General features: G+C 36.9%; 1 protein-coding gene across 1 annotated transcript in view; it reads right to left on the bottom strand.

The window, feature by feature from the left end:
- Positions 1 to 19,972, bottom strand: part of PHEX (phosphate regulating endopeptidase X-linked) — a 147,705-nt gene that overhangs the window by 67,606 nt on the left and 60,127 nt on the right. The window contains exons 8-11 of the mRNA XM_075198312.1: positions 11,134 to 11,217; positions 9,125 to 9,270; positions 2,976 to 3,069; positions 1,993 to 2,121 (exon numbers count right to left, since the gene is read on the bottom strand). Coding sequence (XP_075054413.1) covers positions 1,993 to 2,121; positions 2,976 to 3,069; positions 9,125 to 9,270; positions 11,134 to 11,217 — 453 coding nt within the window. The remainder of the gene's footprint in view (positions 1 to 1,992; positions 2,122 to 2,975; positions 3,070 to 9,124; positions 9,271 to 11,133; positions 11,218 to 19,972) is intronic.

The following is a 19,972-nucleotide window of genomic DNA, read 5'->3' as shown; positions in this document are numbered from 1 at the left end:
CTTTTCCAACCTAACGCTGGTGAGTAATGTCTATATTTTATGTAAAAAGTCATTATGTAATAAGTGCTTGGAGAATGGGTGATCCTTTCCACCTGTGAGCACACAGACTGGAAGCAGTCTGTGTCAAAAAAGTGGAGAACACACATTAATCTTTGCAATCCAGCTAATGCATTTGACCAGAGTGTTAATGGTTCCAAATAATCTCTAACCTGCAGAGCCACCAAGAGGAATTTTGGGCTCCAGTAAAGCAACTTCCCAGGGTCCCTTTCACAGCCACCAACGAGGGTATGACTGCACCAGGTTAGTGGCTCCCAGGAACCTTGTACTTGCTCCCCACCCCTCTCAGCGCATCTGCTGACTTTCTCATATAGCTGCAGGAAGTTTGTTTTGTTTAGCCTAAATATATGCACAATATCCTGCTCTGAGAGGGAATCCAGGGTCAAAGATACTCTAAACTCATGTGATCTGTACTGCCTGAATGGACCTGGTGCTGATGATGTTGTTCCTCCTTCCTCTCTGTTAAAAATCAACAAGCTGATTTTGAGCTACCAAAATATATACATAATAACCTAGTAGGTCCATATTGCAAAACCCACAGTATAATAAGGTTTATTGTCCCTTTTTATAGGCATAATAGGCCAGCATAGGCCAATGGCTGACAATTTTGCTAATCTCGGCTATCAGAAGCTACGTTTTTTAGTCTGGCAGCTTTGCAAACGGGTTTGCAGGGATTACCAAAACCCCTGGTTCAAACATATGAAGATTTGTATTCTTATAATGGCTAAAACTTAGGGACAGCAATTTGCAATGAGGCACATTTGATCAGTTCGCCCTATCCTAAGTCTGAAGTTTGCAAATTGACAGAAAAACACCCAAAACCAGCATTTTGGCCAAATCGCAGCTTGATACATTTAACCCACTGGAGGATTATTCTTGTGTGTGAATTGGCAAAATTAACATAATTTCAAAGTTAGATAAAAATTATTTTAAAATAAAGTGAAAGACTAGTTAAAGTTGTGTGCAGGTAATTGCTTACAAACAATTTCTACACAACATATTTATTTAGAATGAATAAGTCAACCGCTTGACAGAGAAATTATTGCTCTTGTCATGTGATCTAGTCTCCTGCTGGTCCCAGGTAAGAATATTGGAACATGAGTGGGAGTATGGTCAGGCTGCAGGTAGGAATGAAGAATAAGTTTAGGGAAAGGCTGAAATGGTAAGTTTAGGCATAAGAGATGAGAATCTAAGAGTTAGGAGAAGAAGTAATGGAAGGTAAGAGTTTTGAACTACCACGTAAAGTTATTTAAGATAAGGAAGTGTTATCCTTACAGAACTGCATCTACCTAATCCACATTTGTAGTTGAGCAATAGCTCACAATATCATGTGCCACAAACAATTGCTCATGAGCAATTACCTGCAGATCATTTATAATACTTTACATTCATTTTCTAGAATTATATTGGAAACTAAGAGATTGTATTGCTGTTTGCATGGCACACATAAAATTGGCTAGATACACAAGTTATCTAAGTGTCAGCATATTAAAGCCTGCTGGCTCTGCTTTAAATATACAACGTACACAACATTGACATTCGCATGCAATTGGCATTACTACAAGCAATACTGTTTTCATTCTCTAATGAAAACTGAATGTCTGTGCAATCTCAAAAGGACTCTGAAAAGCAGCCAAAGGTAAGAGTTTAGACAACATAATTTGGATTACCCAGGAAAAGCTGTGTTAAAAACCAATAATAAATTGTACATGAGTATCTCATCGACTATAGATAGCTGTGCTTAAATGGCATTGTGGGACATTACATTTAAAATAATCTATAAGGTGAAACAACACTCAAAACCAAACAAAACTGATTCTAGATCTACTACATAAACTCCTACGTAAAACTTTAAACAGCAAGATCTACTTATGACCCCAGCACGGTAGATTTCAATATGTACCACTGCCAAGCGCATAAAAATTTGGACTGTACCATCAATTTCTTCTCCTCTTGAAAGTAAACATCCACAAACATCTTCCCAACAGCATAAGGGAGTGCATTCTCAATATAATTAACACATCTGTCCCAACGAGGTGCCAAAGAACCGGTGCCCAGGAGAACCTGAATAAGAAACATTAGATAATTAAGATTAGCATATATGAATACATGTACTGTATTGCTAGGCAATTTCATGCTATTGTAAAAACATGCAGATATGTTGAAAAAAGATTTGCTTGAGGTACAGTACTGTATACATCAATATATAAATATATTCTGTCAAAAAGTATATTTACTAAAATGTGTCTGTGTCTGTGTGTATGTTAGGGGATTTAGACTGTAAGCTCCAATGGGGCAGGGACTGATGTGAATGAGTTCTCTGTACAGCGCTGCGGAATCAATGGCGCTATATAAATAAATGGTGATGATGATGATGATGCTGATGTTATAAGCACATGTACAATCTAATGCATTAACGATCAGTCAATGGAATATGGCATACATGTAAATGGGAATTGTATACATTGCAAACACTTTCAGACAACAATTTGCAATAGGAAAAAAATAAAGAAACAACAAAAACACGATGCTGGTTCACTGCCCTGTATTTAATAATTACTAAAAAATAAAGAGACCTGCCACAACCACATATATGTCACATAGATTGGCAGCCTTGTCTAGTACCATTACTAAAGTCAAACATGGCTGAGCTGAGCCCATTGTTCAGAACTGTAGATAAAGGTTTAAACGGCCATGTTAACCTGTCAAAGACTCTTTCAGCATCTAGTGCTAGTAGTAGGGAAGATTACATTTGTTAATATTAGAAATTATATTTATGGTTTTTAAACTCTACATGTTTCTTATTGGTTAAATGTTATTTTTGTCTGATTTTATACGTTATTATTATAGTTTTGTGGTATGCACAGGTATAAAAGGTTTGCAAGTAAATAGATGGAGTACATCAAATATTTTCTTACCCGTACATATTCCAGCTGTTTATATTGAAACCGTCTACTGAGATTTGAAATTCTTGAATACACAAATCTCCATATTAGGTAGTTGGCAAGCGTCCTGTTAAAATAATAAAGAATGTTATTGCAACAGTACACGTCTGTAAAAATACATGTCATTCCCAATACTGAGAATTGATTTAATTGTTAGTATGTTTACATAGATTATGTAATGTGATTATGGGTGGATAGGCCATAGGCCTCAACAGGAGTTTTTCCAATAGGCAGATGGCTCATTTAGGTCATGTGGTCACTAATGCATTATTTTAACGTTTTGTTGGGTTTTTTTTTATTTGGGTTTTTTTTGTAATCTAGAGCAGATGTGGTGCGAGTCACAGGGTCCCTGATTTGGGCAGGTTGGGTGGCCGAGCCATGCATTAGCATGCTTCCTTGTCGCCGGCATCTACCTTGCATGTGTTGCTCAGATTTGCCCTCAATCTATTCACATTCACATTCCCCATGAGGGCCCTTTGTGGTGCAGTAAGCTCCCTGCTGATTGACCATCAACACCACATAGAACCTATTCAGACAAGTAGGGAACTTTGATGCTCCTTTCCTGAGCAAGCAGTGCAGAGCAGGCGTCAGGAGGAGACGTGCCCAGTGATGAGGTAAGTGCAGTAACACTGAGTGATTAGTGAAAGTTGCCAGAGCAGATAGGAATGAGACTGTCAGCTTACTGTCTCTTTAATTTTTGGATTGTCCTTTGCAATCTGGCTGTAGGGACAGTTGGGAGGTATGTTCCACTTCAAGTTGCTTTGCGTTTGAAGGTGCATCTAAAGAGTATTTCCAGTGTGTTTGAGCTTTGAAGGGAATCCTATTATTATCTAATGCGATTGCCACACCCTGTTTATACTGGCCATGCCCACTCAGTCACATGGTAGCACCCAAAACAACTCCTGATGATTTGACCCCTCCTATTGACAGTTTGTTCCCACCTACAACATGGGCCATGATAAATTCCTAATCCACACGTGGATGTTCTGCACAAGATCTGAGTCTCTCTTCCACTCTCATCACATCCTCCCACTCTCGGTTACAGGACTTTTTTCGGGCTGCACCCACTTTGTGGAATTCCCTCCCTCGCACAGTAAGACTTTCCTCTAGTCTTCAAACCTTCAAGCGTTCACTGAAAACCCACCTCTTCAGACAAGGTTATGATATTCCTCAACCACCATCTTAATTTCCCTAGATTACCCTATTACCATCCTCTACACTGCTAATGCAAGACAACAACCCTCTGACCAACATTGCAACACACACAGCCCACTCAATACTTTTACCTTTACGTTCTAGCTGGTCTATTGTGCAATATGATGTAGCACATGCCCTTGTGTTTCTAACTCCCATTGTCCTATAGATTGTAAGCTTGCGAGCAGGGTTCTCTTACCTCTCTGTCTGTATGTATTACCCAGTATTGTCTTATCAATGTTTGTTCCCAATTGTAAAGCGTTACGGAATTTGCTGGTGCTATATAAATAAAAGATGATGATGATGATGGGGATGTAATATAGACCAGAGCTGCCACCATAAGAGTAACATTTTATGTAACAATGACCACCTTAATAAGCCCTTACTCTCATGATTCATTTCAGACATAATTGAGGCTAAAGTGAACAGTATTTTTGCAAGAAAAATAGAATGACATAAATGAAGGGGGTGGTTCTAAAAAAGTGGGAGGATGAACTTTGAAGTGAGAATTTCCCTATTTCTATTATGTACATTTGCACTATTACATATGTACTGTTATTTTCTATTATGTACATCAGTCATGCCATCTCACAATAAAGATATCTAACATGGCACACCTTTTGCTGCACTGTCAGGAAAGTTGAAGATTGTAATTCATTTGATCAAAAAACTGTATCCACAATGGTATAATCAAGGCAAGGATTACCACTGAAAACTGAGCACTATTGCAACTAATTTCTCATAGGAGACTTCCACCCAATTGTCCTCACATAAATCAATATTGTCCTTAAACTCTATTAAACAGACCCATGAAGTCACCCCACCAAACCAGATTCAGATGCTATAAACTCAAGGTCAGTTGGCTTCTTTATTTTTCACACACTTTTTTTTGTAATATCTGAAAGTAAATGCATTTTTCACTTTTAATTTTTACAGTACTATGTTGTATAGTAGCTTCAATTACTCAATCCTGTGACTCTCTCTCCATAAATCAGCTAGAAGATGCATCACATTTTTGCTCACTCTAAGCTGCTAAATAAATCATATATATAAAAAAAACTTCAAAAGAACGGGTGTCATTAATTTCAATGAATTTTCTACAACATGGTGGTGAAGATTTGTCTGCAGAGTCACCATATTTTGTGTGTTATTTTTCCTGATATAGGTTGTATATTGACTGCTCAAAATACCGGTCGAGATTCTCTTTAAGTGACACCGGCCATGAAAAGGTGCACATCTATAAATAGAAACCATTTATTTTAGAAATTACTTGGCAAATACTGTGCTTAACTGTGAAAACATGTTTATGAAAGCAGCATGTGCTCCCATAAAGGATGCAGAGCAAGAACCAGCAGACTTTGTGATATTTTATTGTATCTCATCCCCTGGATGGCTGGAGCAACATACATTGTTAAGGGAAATAATTCAACTCTTCACAGGAATTCCTCTAATCCTAAATGAAATGTCTTGCGTTGCTGTGAAACACGTCAGGTTGACATCTGATGAGATTGTGGATTTCTGTTAATCTTCAGCTACTGCTAAGTGTTCTATATACACCTCTTACAGCTGTCACAAGCTACCAATCATAAATTGTTCAAGGAAAACAGGATTGGGTTTAACAATAAAATGGAGTTTTATTTCATTTACACATTGTGGCCCTCATTTAGATTTAGACACAACTGTTTTTTCTGTTTTTTATATTTCGTAATGCTCATTTGTACCAAAAATACATACACATAAGTCTTTATAATATTTTGATGTATAATGAGTTATAAAGCTACATAATATAATATACTTATACATAATTACTTATTCTGTTGCATTTTTGGAAACTGTTGCAGAATGTATTACAACAGCAAAGGCTGGATTCTGTATAATTATATTGGTAAAAAAAGATATGTAGGTAAAGACTGATCTACATGAGAACAGTATGGATTAACTAGTGCTTTAAAATTAAATTAGATGTAAAATTTACTGTGCTGAGTTGCTATATGCTGGAGAAGATATGATGTGACTTGGGAGGGCATGATGTGGCTGGGGAGGATATGATGTGGCTGGGGAGGAAATGATGTGGCTAGGGAGGATATGATGTGGCGGGGGGAGGATATGATGTGGCGGGGGGGAGGATATGATGTGGCGGGGGGGAGGATATGATGTGGCTGGGGAGGATATGATGTGGCTGGGGGTGGTATGATGTGGCTGGGGGTGGTATGATGTGGCTGGGGGTGGTATGATGTGGCTGGGGGTGGTATGATGTGGCTAAGGAGGATATGATGTGGCTTGTGGAGGATATGATGTGGCTCAGAGAGGATATGATGTGGCTCAGAGAGGATATGATGTGGCTGGGGAGGATATGATGTGGCTGGGGAGGATATGATGTGGCTGGAGAGGATATGATGTGGCTGGGGAGGATATGATGTGGCTTGGGAGGATATGATGTGGCTGGCAAGGATATGATATGACTGGGGAGGATATTATGTGGCTGGGAAGGATATGCTGTGCCTGGGGAGGATATCATGTGGCTGGGAATGATATGCTGTGCCTGCGGAGGATATGAAGTGGCTGGGGAGGATATGATGTGGCTGGGGAGGTATGATGTGGCTGCGGAGGATATGATATGACTGGGGAGGATATTATGTGGCTGGGAAGGATATGCTGTGCCTGCGGAGGATATGAAGTGGCTGGGGAGGATATGATGTGGCTGGAGAGGTATGATGTGGCTGGGAATGATATGCTGTGCCTGCGGAGGATATGAAGTGGCTGGGGAGGATATAATGTGCCTGCGGAGGATATGAAGTGGCTGGGGAGGATATGATGTGGCTGGGGAGGTATGATGTGGCTGGGAATGATATGCTGTGCCTGCGGAGGATATGAAGTGGCTGGGGAGGATATAATGTGCCTGCGGAGGATATGAAGTGGCTCGGGAGGATATGATGTGGCTGGGGAGGTATGATGTGGCTGGGAATGATATGCTGTGCCTGCGGAGGATATGAAGTGGCTGCGGAGGATATGATGTGGCTGGGGAGGATATGATGTGGCTGGGGATGATATGATATAACTAGGGAGGGCATGATGTTGCACGTGGCAAGGCAGGTTTTTATTTGTAGGGGGGTAGGGAGTGGCCTAGTGCTTTTCACAAGTTAGACAAATAGACACCACCACAGCCCCAACATGGTGTATTCACACTGTACATGGGACTGAAATTGGTCTTGGTGGTCCAATGTAATGTAAGTGGTGGGAGTCAAAGCGGCTCCATGTTAGCTTAATGAGCAATGCCTCCTTTGTCCCTGCACTACTCACTATTCCTCACCTGCATTTAAAGAAAATCCCAGCCAACCTATTGCACTCACTACTGATAATAAGCTCTGAACTTCTATGTAAAGTAATTCTTCAATAGGACCAATTCTGAAAATTTAAGCCCCAATTACAACACACATGGTTCCCACTTCACATGGGAGTTAGGCAATGAGTCATAAAGTATGTGATTCAATGTTACAATTATCAGGAGAGAAGCTGAATAAAGAGCTTGCATAAAAGTTATCTAGTTCCCTGATAAGGGTGTGCGGATAAGATCAAATCCCAAAGTACCGCTAAATTAATCTCTTTTTACTAATAAAAACATTGGAATACAAAATGAAAAAAAATAAAACACTTATTATATGTTCACACTCACTACAGTTTACCTACGACTGGTTTATTCATCTATGCTTTTACAGTCATCACACATTATTCATGATGAATTACTTAGACACATACTGGATAGATTGCAATATGGGAATATGCCCTAACTAAATACATTCATATTTATTGTTAGACTTTCTTCCTTGTGTTTGTTTACTTGTTTTAATGAAACTTACAGAACAATAGTTATTATCAAATTTCATTGGTTGAGCAACTTGTGACAGATTTACTTCTGCGCATATACTGGTATAAACACACAGACACTAGATGATATCCACATGGCAGATAAATATCCTTATAGAAGCAGGAATAAAAATAGTGTTAAGTTCAATGTTATTTCCACTGGCAAGCTAAGAAGGAGATGTGACAGTGCTTTATTACTATCTAAAACATTTAAAACTATACTGTTTAAAAAACAAAATACAGGAAGACAGTCAATGGACAGGTTTCCATGCAGTTAATGAGGACTGCAACATCCCTCAGGACCAAGACATCTTGCTATTCATTTTTCCTAGAGTGACAGCTGTCTAGTCCACTGCAAAATTTGTCTCCAGTCAGGGCACAATTTTATGGAGGAAATCACTTATTCCTCAATTGTTTTAGGGCTTTAATAAAATATCTGACATCAGTAAACACAATTAACGACAAGGTTTATGGGGTCACATACAAGGAATAAAACACTACATTACTTTACATATTTATTTCAATGTAAAGTACTTATTACCACATTATACCGTATTGACATGACTGCCAAACACAGGGAGTTCTGTTGCACTTCTTTGTTAATGACCCCAATAGCTTCTACCAATTAACTTTTATTTAATAAATGATATACTGGTACTTAAAGGAGAGCGCCACCTTCAAATTAAATCTATTCCTATTATGCCCTATCTTTTTATTTTTCCTTAATCTAACCGCCTTCTCCCTCCCACCAGTTTGAAAATCCAGTTATTGTTTAAATTTATCTCTTTATGATTTAACAGAAAAGGTATATATTTCATTATGTGAATAATAAATTCTTCATTTAATTTATAGCTCTAAAATTAATTGATTCATGTTTATATTTGCATTATTAAAATAATAATATTATAATATTATATTTTTTGTATTATTATAATTATATTACTTTAGGTAACAAGTGTAATATAGAACTAAATATGGCGATTCACATAAAAAGTTCTCATTAACATGCTCCGACCGATTCTAAGATTTTTTGCAAGTTAAAATATTTACAAAAAAAAAAATACCTTTTGTCCTCAGACTCTAGAATCCTAAACAGATCTTTAAAATATTGTGGTACCCGGACAATCACATGTTCTGAAGAATCAATATCTTTAAGATGAGGGTAAACTTTGAAGTCAATGACTTTCTTCAAGTAGTTTAACCAATCAAACTGAAAAAAACACCAAAAAATACATTTAAATAGTCACATAATATGAGCAATATTACTGTGTATGAACAAAACAAATGACTAGCATTAAATGAACACAATATATATGCATAAATACAACAGAGCTTACAAGATATGGGAAAAATGCTGTCTATTGTGCAGGATCACAGTGAATCCATACAGAGCAACCATTAGTGTGAAATGGGCTAAAAGGCACAAAAAAGACTTTTAATATGCGTGTTAGCTAGCCATATGGTTGTTTTTGTTAGCTACAAATTATATTAAATATAGGTATGGCTGTTTGTATTAGTTGTGTATTTAGATACGGGTATGTGTATTAACTACCCATGAGAGTCATGGGTATGTTTTTAAGTGTATTGGACAGGCATATGATTATGTAGTATATGTGTATTGGTGAGAAGCACGGGTTTGTAATATGTGTATTGGAGAGGTGTATGGATATGCATTATATGTGTATTGGTGAGATGCACAGGAATGTATTATGTGTATTGGCGAGGCATATGGATATGTAGTATACGTGTATTGGTGAGAAGCATGAGTATGTATTATGTGGATTAGAGAGGGGTATGAATATGGCGTATACGTGTATTGGTGAGAAGCATGAGTATTTATTATGTGTATTGGAGAGGCATATGTATATGTATTACATGTGTATTGATGAGATGCACGGGTATGTATTCTGTGTATTGGAGAGAAGTATGGATATGTAGTAAATGCGTATTAGTGAGAAGCACGGGAATGTACTCTGTGTATTGGAGAGGTGCATGGACATGTATTATATATGTATTGGTGAGAAGCACGGGTATGTATTATGTGTATTGTAGAGGCGTATAGATATGTATTATATGTGTATTGGTGAGAAGCACGGGTATGTATTATGTGTATTGAAGAGGCGCATGGAGTTGTAGTATACATGTATTGGTGAGAAGCACAGGTATGTATTATGTGTATTGGAGAGGGGTATGGACATGAAGTTTATGTGTATTGGTGAGAAGCACGGGTATGTATTATGTGTATTGGAGAGGGGTAGGGACATGTAGTTTATGTGTATTGGTGAGAAGCACGGGTGTGTATTATGTGTATTGGAGAGTGGAATAGATATATAGTATATGTGTATTGGTGAGAAGCACGGGTATGTATTATGTGTATTGGAGAGGGGAATGGACATGTAGTTTATGTGTATTGGTGAGAAGCACAGGTATGTATTATGTGTATTGGAGAGTGGAATAGATATATAGTATATGTGTATTGGTGAGAAGCACGGGTATGTATTATGTGTATTGGAGAGGGGTATGGACATGTAGTTTATGTGCATTGGTGAGAAGCACGGGTATGTATTATGTGTATTGGAGAGTGGAATAGATATATAGTATATGTGTATCATATTTCCTGAGAAACTTTTCAAAGCCATGGACTGGAAATTAGGGACATTTGACATCTATGCCATTCCCCTGCACAGAACATAAGTTAATATAATGTGGAAATGTATATGTAGATGGATACCTTTTCAGAGCTACACAAGACAAAATTATCTTCTTGGGGTATCAATGGGGCTGAGAGTATAGTACAGCAGAGGCTTTAGGTACAAGTTAATCTAACCATGGCTCCTAGGCTAATGCTTTGTTCATTAATATAGACACATTAGTTATTCTAAGTATATTATTTAGCTAAATAATATACATTTTGAAATACAGTAAGGTGTACAACTGGCTTGACTTGCTGTTTAAAGTGTGATAATGTGCATGTTGTGTCTATAACAAATATAACTTTAGGCTAAAAAGGTATCTCTAGATTTATATAGAAAACAGTACAACTCTGCAAGTATTCTGTAACATGGTAACATACCTGTGGAACCATAGTGCTCAGCTCTGAGATGTTCATCTTGTTATACAAAGATTCACTTGTCCAGTTGTCATGGGGTATAATAATCTTTAAAAAGATGCAACAATTTCAAACCTTGATTATGTCACATGGTTCAACAAGAGGAAGTGTATATTCATATATCAGGAATTTTATCTGTTTGTCACAAATTTACTTTTATGTCATACAATGAACCATATAGCATAAAATAAAAAAATGTAAATAATAATAAATAACAATAATATATTTTAAGATTAAACAGTTTCCTTTAAATTAGAAATAAATTCAATAAACAAGGCTACTCTTGCGCATATATATATATATATATATATATATATATATATATATATTAGAGATGTTCACTGAGCCCCATGTTTGGATTTTGGTTTTGGGTTTGGATCTGGATTAACTTTGTTTTTTGGTTGGTTTTGGTATTGGCAAAACCGCCCTTGCGTGTTTTGATTTTGGTTTTGGAGCCCTGTTTTTTTCTAAAATCACATTTTTCTTGCTAAAATCACACAGTTTGGCTATTTTTTTTATCCCTAAATTATTATTAACCTCAATAACATTAATTTCCAAACATGTCCAGTCAATTTTTGTCAAGTGACAAGAACACTGCTACCCCTCCTGTTTCTGTATGAGCAATGGCACAAAACACTGGAGAGTGACAAGAACACTGATACCCCTGTTTCTGTGTAAGCAATGGCACTGAGCAATGTCACTGGAAACTGGAGGGTGATTAGAACACTGCTAACCCTGTTTCTGTGTGAGCAATGGTGCTGGATCTCTTAGGGAGGGAGGTACTTATGGAATCAATGCAACAATGACGTTTTGCCTCGACTCAGATCTGAGGACGCGCGAAAGTAACGAGCTACCTCACGAGCCTAAATTCGGGTGAGCACGGTTTTCAGTATATATATATATATATATATATATATATATATATATATATGTATATATCTATATATATATATATATATATATATATATATATATATATATATATATGTATGTATATATATGTATATATATATTTATTTAGATTTGTAATTATATATTTGTATTATATATATCCCTTCCTAAAAACACCTCAGTGACGCAAAAGCATTAAAGGTCTTTAAGTGTTTGTCCAGTTGACAGAATGTCGAATGCAAAACTGTGCTTCTACAAACCACTTTTCCACTTTTTATTTATCCCCTTTCTCAAAGCTAAAGTGTCAAGAGCCATCCCTCTTCGAAGAATACAAGACTACCTGCTGAAACTGTCTACTTTCTCTCCTTTGCTGTTAGATGGCAGCAAATTAGATGCAAATACAGATGAAATACAGACAAGTAACTAATGGCTAGCATAATATATCAGTAGTTGTCAATGTGCTGCTACATTTGTATTTGGTAATTCATGGTGACAGACTGATCTATATTACCTGGCAGGCTAATAGTACATTTTAATTGTTAACCTACCATTTGCAAACCAATGCATTCTCAATCTGTGGTTGATAAAGAGTAATCCTGTATGCTAGTTCAATTTTATTGTATTCAATATGTCGTATTGAAATACCAGGCCCTTCATTTTTTAGATAAGCCATATCTCATCATAACATCAGATATTAGTGTTGTCAGTCTAATTCAATTTAGCCTAAAAAAAGCAATAATAGTTGCTAGGGGCTACAGTTTCTATGTTATTTTCACTATATAATCATATAAGCCTTGTAATGCCTAGGCCATTAGCAATGGTAAAAATGGATGTGATTTAATATAGTAATAGGTTCCTAACATGATTCCGTCTTTCTGTATAAACAGTGCGATACAAGTGAGAAGATACGGTAAATATAGCATAGGGACAGGTAAATAAATAGGGTTAGAGCAACAGATGCATTTATCTATGGAAAAATAAACTTATAAAACAATATAATTCCATTTCACAAGATTATGCACAAGAAAATTATAAAAAGAGAACAATAAATCGATGGGTCAAAAGAAAACTCATAGCACATACAACCACAGTTCTCTCCGTATGTCTCTTCCAAAAAGCTAATAAAAACTTTGTACAGAGTTATTGCTTCTTTACTGTTTTTTCAAAATGATTCTTTCTTCATACAATTAGTGAACCAGTAACACAAATAATCTTCCATGTGATAGCCAACTCATGAAAAAAAAGAAAAATACCAATGCTCTGTCCCAAATACACTGAGGTTCTTTAAAACATACCCATTATTCCTCAGTCACAGATTTTAGTCAGCTTGATTCAGGATCTCTTTGGCGAGATCCTTCAAGATCAAGGACAGGATCCTGAAGATACTCCCTCCTATCATTTATTTGTTACCGAAAATCTGAAATGTGCTGAGAGAAGTTCATGACAGTAAAATTTCATGGCATCCTGCCATGAGTAAGAGTCTCAGAACTAGTCTAGATCAGCTGGTACCCTTACCTGTACTTTGGGCTAATATGTGATGCATTTTATTGTTGAGTTACTCACTTCTAAGGACTATTACACTATATGGGTAATTATGAGTGTTTCAGCAAAATGAGTCATTTTGTGCCCATTACTAGACTACATTCTGGCCTATCTGTTCATTTAGCATATTGCCAGATTACATGATATTCTGATTAATATAGTTTCTAACAGAGTGTGTCAGTTCATATCCAGATATTGGAGAGCTTTTTTTTGGGGATTTAGGGATAGATTTGTCATTTTCTTCTGCAGACCAAACACAGAAATCAATCTATGGAGCAATATTGATGATTGGTGTTTTGTTTCAGATTTGCAGGAGAGCTGGTTGGAGTCTCCCCTTGGACAAAGTTTGCCCGCAATAATTTTTCATTCTTCTATATTTATGGGTATCACCCAAAGTCTTTCTCTTTTTCTTCATTGTGGACCTCTAATGTCCACATAATTATAACAACAACATATTGGGCAGAGCTTTACAGAGACTGTGCTATTATTTTACCATGTGGAAGCATTCAGAACTGTCACTATTCTATCATGTGTGAGTCAGTATTCCTCCATGTGCAGCATTCTGCCATGTCCATATTCTAAAATATGCTACCATGTATCACTATACCATGATGTGTGTTGATATTCTACCATGTCCAGCATTCTACCATGTGTCATTACTCTACCATAAAAGTATCCTAATTTGTATCCTACCATGAGTCGGTACCATGCCATGTGTTTGCTAGTATTCAACAATATACTGCATTCTATCATGTACCAGTATTCTACCATGTCGGCTATCTATGACGTGTCACTATGCCATATGTGTTGGTATTCTACCATGTACAGCAGTCTACCATGGGTCTGTATTCTAATCTGTATCAGTATTCTACTATGTATTCTTCTATGTGCCAGTATAATGCCATGTGTGTTTTGGCATTCAATCATGTGCAGCATTCTACCATGTATCAACATTCTACTATGTCAGTATTCTATATTGTGTCAGTATTCTACCATGTATCATAATTAGCTAGTGAGGGACACATTGAAATACTTTACTTTTGGTCAACCAACATCCTTTTAATATGTTAATAAATGCTAATATGAATATAAATTAGGTCCTTTTTTCAAGAAGAAAGATTATACATTAATTATACTTTGCACCTGATAATCTCCATAAGATCTGTCCTACAATCTCTAAGTTCTGTTGGAGGGACTGTGCTGAGACCAGAACCCTCATACACATATTCTGGAGCTGCCCAAAGATATGGGCTCTCTGGTTGAAATCATTGCCCTGATACACCAGATCACAAGCAAGAGACTTCAACCACTCCATGAAATTTCTCTTCTTCATTTTTACCTCCCACATCTCCAGAAGCAGAATCATTCAGTATTATAAAAACCAAGCTCCTCATCTCTCTCTAAAATCATATTCAAAATTCAGAGAAGCTATGACTTGTAGACCATTGGGTTCACATGTTAACATCTTCATCTTGCCCTCTGATCAATAATTCAAAATTGTTATGCTCATTTTTGTCTTCTCAATGAGGTTAATATTACACTTACTATAATTTAGCTTCCCCTCCCAAATTCCTGCCTGTTTGCATTCATCCCCTTTCTTTTTTCTATTACTCCTTTATATTTGTTATTGCTAGTAATGTTTTTTTTTTAAATGTTTTGCAAACAATTTCAATAAAAATGTTTAAAAAAAAACAAATTTAATAGAAGGTCCTTTAACCAAAGCAGGCTAAGTGAGTGTAGTAAGTATTTATTTATGATGCTAAATAATTAAGTAACCTAAAGCCTCATATCCACTGGCATCAAATGTGCGAGATCCACTTATATTTTAAACACTTAACAAAGTCTGACAATGGGTCTAGATATAGACCCAATTGGCTCCAATGAGCTAATAGCCTGTTGCGATGCTACCTACTCAACAGTGTTGCAGCAGTGTTGCAGATTTCTACATGCTGCCTGTTCCATTCAATGTGTTAAACACAACCTCCATAGACCTGAAGAACAGGTATAAAAACACAAGTTACCTGTTGCATACCAAACGCGTTTGTGCTTGACATACAGTTTCACTGACGTGACGTTTCATTGTTCAAACGCTCCCAGACACCAACTGCGAAAGTATGGGCCATGTTGCTGATACTGTTAACATCTTCTTGCTATGATCATCATTATTTTATAATATGCTTAATTATTAAAAGAAAATATTTCTAGCTATTAACTATCAAAGGAATATAAAATGAGCTTTTCCAATATAGTAATTTATGAGTAAAACATCTCTGTCATATGAATTATACAGCTCAGATGTAGACCTAACAGCTAGAACATTCATACTGAAATAGTACTGTGATTACTCTGATTCCAAAATGGGCTATTAAATATTAGAAATGCATCATTTTTTTATTATTTTAACAAATTGTATATGGAGTTATGATTTAAACATGGTTTTCTCGTGAAGCATGAAAACTCGGGGTAATTGGGAATTACTTTTAGCAGAACATAAGAACGCACTTACAGAAATATATTGTATGATTTAATTCTTATGACGGAAGAGGTACACTTAGTTCAATCCGTTTTTGCTGAATGACCTCTAAGTAATGTCTTTTTCCGTGTCCTCAGCAGAATGACTTTTCACATTGAATCAGCATCTTCCAGAATGTGTCTTAATGACTTTTAAAACAAGTTAATAAATATAAATGCCTTAAGGATGGTCTGGGATAGATAGATAGATAGATAGATAGATACATACATAGATACATAGATACAGTAGGGATATATTATTCCTTAAAAACACATTTTTTAATATAAAACCAACCAAGTTGCTTGTACGACACTCATATAGTAGAGATGCTCGGGCTCGGTTTTCGGAAAACCGAGCCCACCCGAACTTAGCCGATCCGAGTACTGAGATGAGCCAACTCTGTACTTTCACACGCCCTCGGAACTGAAAACAAGGCAAAACGTCATTGTTGCATCATTGGATCTCGCGAGTTTTGGATTCTAGAAATACCGCCTTCCACGGAGATCCTGCACCATTTTACAGAGAGACACAGAAGGGGCAGCAGGGTTGTTGGCAGTCTCCAGTGTAGTTGGGCAGCGTCATAGCTTAGACAGAAAGAGGAGGGTTGGTTGCATTCTTTAAAGTCTCCAGTGACATTCTACAGAGTTATAATTTACACAGAAACAGTAGAGATGTCAGTTTTCAGTGCTGAAAGACAAATTATAGGTCTGGCAGTATTCTTCAAAGGCTTCAGTGAAATTCTACAGAGCTATGTCATTTATGATAACGCCACCAATATTGTCCATCACATTCCCTGTTTTGTTCACACAATCTACTTGGTGGTACAGAGCTTTTTGAAAAATGACAGGGATGTGCAGGAGATGCCCGAAAAAATTTGGGACATTTTCGACATTCTGCAACAGCATGTAGGTAATTGCAGCAGCTGCAAGAACAATTTATTTTTCCCTACCACCAACTGAAGCAAGAGGTGGTAGCAAGATGGAATTCCAATCTTTATATGCTTGTGAGGATGGAAGAACAGTGAAAAGCCATCCACACTTAATCCACAATCCATGACATTGGGAAAGGAGGGGTAATGCATTCTAGTCCAGCGCAGTGGAGAATACTTTCCGTGTTGTGCAAGGTGCTGAAACGATTTGAATTAGTCACATGTGAAGTGAGTTCAGACACTGCTAGCTTGAGCAAAAGGATCACCTTAATTTGACTTTTGTAAAAGCACCTTGAAAAATTGAAGGAGGAAATGAAACAAAGAAATTATGCTAAGCATGTCAGACTTGTAGATGAAGTACTTTAATCACTTCATCAGGATCGAAGAGTTATCAACTTCTGGAATTGGGATCACTACATTTGTGCAACTGTACTTGATCCTATGTTTAAGAGCTGTGTCTTCCCTTTATTTCCAACTGTCCCAGATGACTAGAGATGCAATGAGCTCCTGGTAAGCAAGTTGAGAGCTGAAGTGGTACCCTGACATAACGGCATCCCCTCCTTCAGGTTCTCAGACTACTGCTGCTAGGAAAAAAGTAAGCTTCTCTAAGAGACCCAAGGATGATGCAGATGATTCAACAAACAATTTGACAACTGGGTTGGTCTAAAGGAATTGCCCAAAAATCTTGCCGTAATGCTAACCGATCCTACTATCAACATCCACAGATTGGTGGAGGATTATTTTAATGACAGCATAGAAATCTACACATCAGACAGTCCATTTACATACTGGGAGGAAAAAAAGGAGAAATTTGGAAACCTTTGTACAAACTCGCTTTGCAATACCTAAGCTGGCCACCCTCCAGTGTGTACTCAGAAAGAGTTTTCAGCACAGCCAAGAACCTTGTCGGCAATTGGGGTAGGAGGCTACTTCTTAAAAATGAGGAAAAGTTGATGTTCATAAAAATGAACTACAAATTCCACGAGTAAGGCCTTTAGATCAAATTAATATTTGGGTAAAATGGCATGTTGGTAATTTTATGTTTTTCTACAGTAAAGTTTCACATTTATTAAAGATGTGTTGTTGTTTTTTACAAAAAGGTAAAAGTTTTTTTTTACATTTTTGTTTTTGACATTTATGTTACAGAGACTTCCGTAATGGTGGTTTCCTGTGGGAATGAATTAATATTGTGCTAGGATTATGTACACACTGATGATGGGGAGGATGAGGCTGAAGATGATGACAACAACATCTTGCCACTGTAGAGTTCATTGACAGCACTGTTACCTTAGCTGTCTTAAGCCCATTGATACCTTGTTTTATGGGGGCCCAAACAAACAAGCACTTCCACAACAAATGTGGCACTCCTTGTGGCTGAAGTGTTTGGCTTGTTAAAGTGTGCATGTTCTTTTTAAGATCCATTATAAGGGTGGGTGGGAGGGTCGCAAAGACAATTTTGTTTTCAATAATCCTTTCAATTGCTTCTCTCTCGTACGTGTGACCACATAGTTGTTTTTCACTGGATTCACCATCTCCAACTGTGTTAAAGGAGTGCTCTGGGTGATGGCAATCTCCTCGTCTTCATCTTACAAACCTTCGTCTGCAGGGGCCAGTGACACACCTATTTGTTTTCTCAGGTCTCTTAGCTGTTCTTTAAACTGGACATATTTATCATCCTGCCTCAGGGGCACTCTTAAATCCGGGATCTCATCTGGTGGGTTACGTTTTAATTTAAGTATGATCTCCTCAACTGCATCTATATATATCTCAGAGAAAATATAAAACTAGCGTCCCCTTTAAAACGCAGATACAACGAAGGAGAGGCAAACGGGGAGGCCTCAAGACCTCAAAAGAGGAGATTTTTGTAATGAACCATGAAAGCCTTAAACGTGAAGGAATTTTCAACCTGTCTAGCTATGTATTAAATAAATCAGAGATATCTGTACTAAGCAAAGGATTGTCCTTTGCTCCTGTAAAAAGACCCAACAAATTTCAAATCTACATTGACATTAATAAATTTGTTAGAAAATTAACTCTGAAAAGACATTTTGCGAAGAAAGAGCAAGCTGTTATAACAAATTATAATGCCCAGTCTAAATTAGGCCTTAAACCACCCTCCAAGTACTTCCCACTTGAATCGAAGAGTAGGCACATAGAAATTTTTCAAGAACTAATCACATCAGATCTGTGTGATTTAGATAATAATTCTCATACTAGTAATAATCTTAGTCTCCAAGAAAATAAAGCCTTAAAAAACCTCCAGAAAAATACGGATGTCATAATCAAACAGGCTTATAAAGGAGGTGGTATTGTCATACAAAATCGTTGTGACTATATTAATGAAGCCATGAGACTATTAAATGACGAAGCCTCATATACCCGTCTAACCAAGGACCCTACCATTGATTTTGTTAACTCTCTTAGAGAACTACTCACTAGAGCTCTACATGATGAAATAATCATCAAGGACGAGTTTCAATTCTTAATGATTAGCAATCCCATTATACCTATATTTTATCATATGCCTAAAATTCACAAAAGTCTAGTTGATCCACCCGGGAGACCGATTATAGCGGGAATTGAGTCTCTGACGTCTAAAATTTCCAAGTATGTAGATATATTTCTTAATAAATATGTTTTGAAATTAAAATCTTACATAAAAGATACTGCACATGTGTTACAAACATTTGAAAATTTCAAGTGGTGTAGTGATTTTTTGTGGGTAACGATCGACGTTCAATCATTATACACGTCCATTGAGCACAAAAAAGGCATTGAAACAGCAAAATATTTTTTGGATTTGGATGATTCTTTATCCAGTTCACATAGGGCATTTATATGTCATCTGATTGAATTTATTTTAACCCATAACTATTTTAAATTTCTTGAGAACTTTTATCTACAATTGTGGGAACCGCAATGGGCACAAC

The sequence above is a fragment of the Mixophyes fleayi genome, chromosome 2, assembly GCF_038048845.1.
Source record: "Mixophyes fleayi isolate aMixFle1 chromosome 2, aMixFle1.hap1, whole genome shotgun sequence".
In the NCBI taxonomy this organism is placed as follows: domain Eukaryota; kingdom Metazoa; phylum Chordata; class Amphibia; order Anura; family Limnodynastidae; genus Mixophyes; species Mixophyes fleayi.
This window is presented reverse-complemented; position numbering and strand designations above follow the sequence as displayed.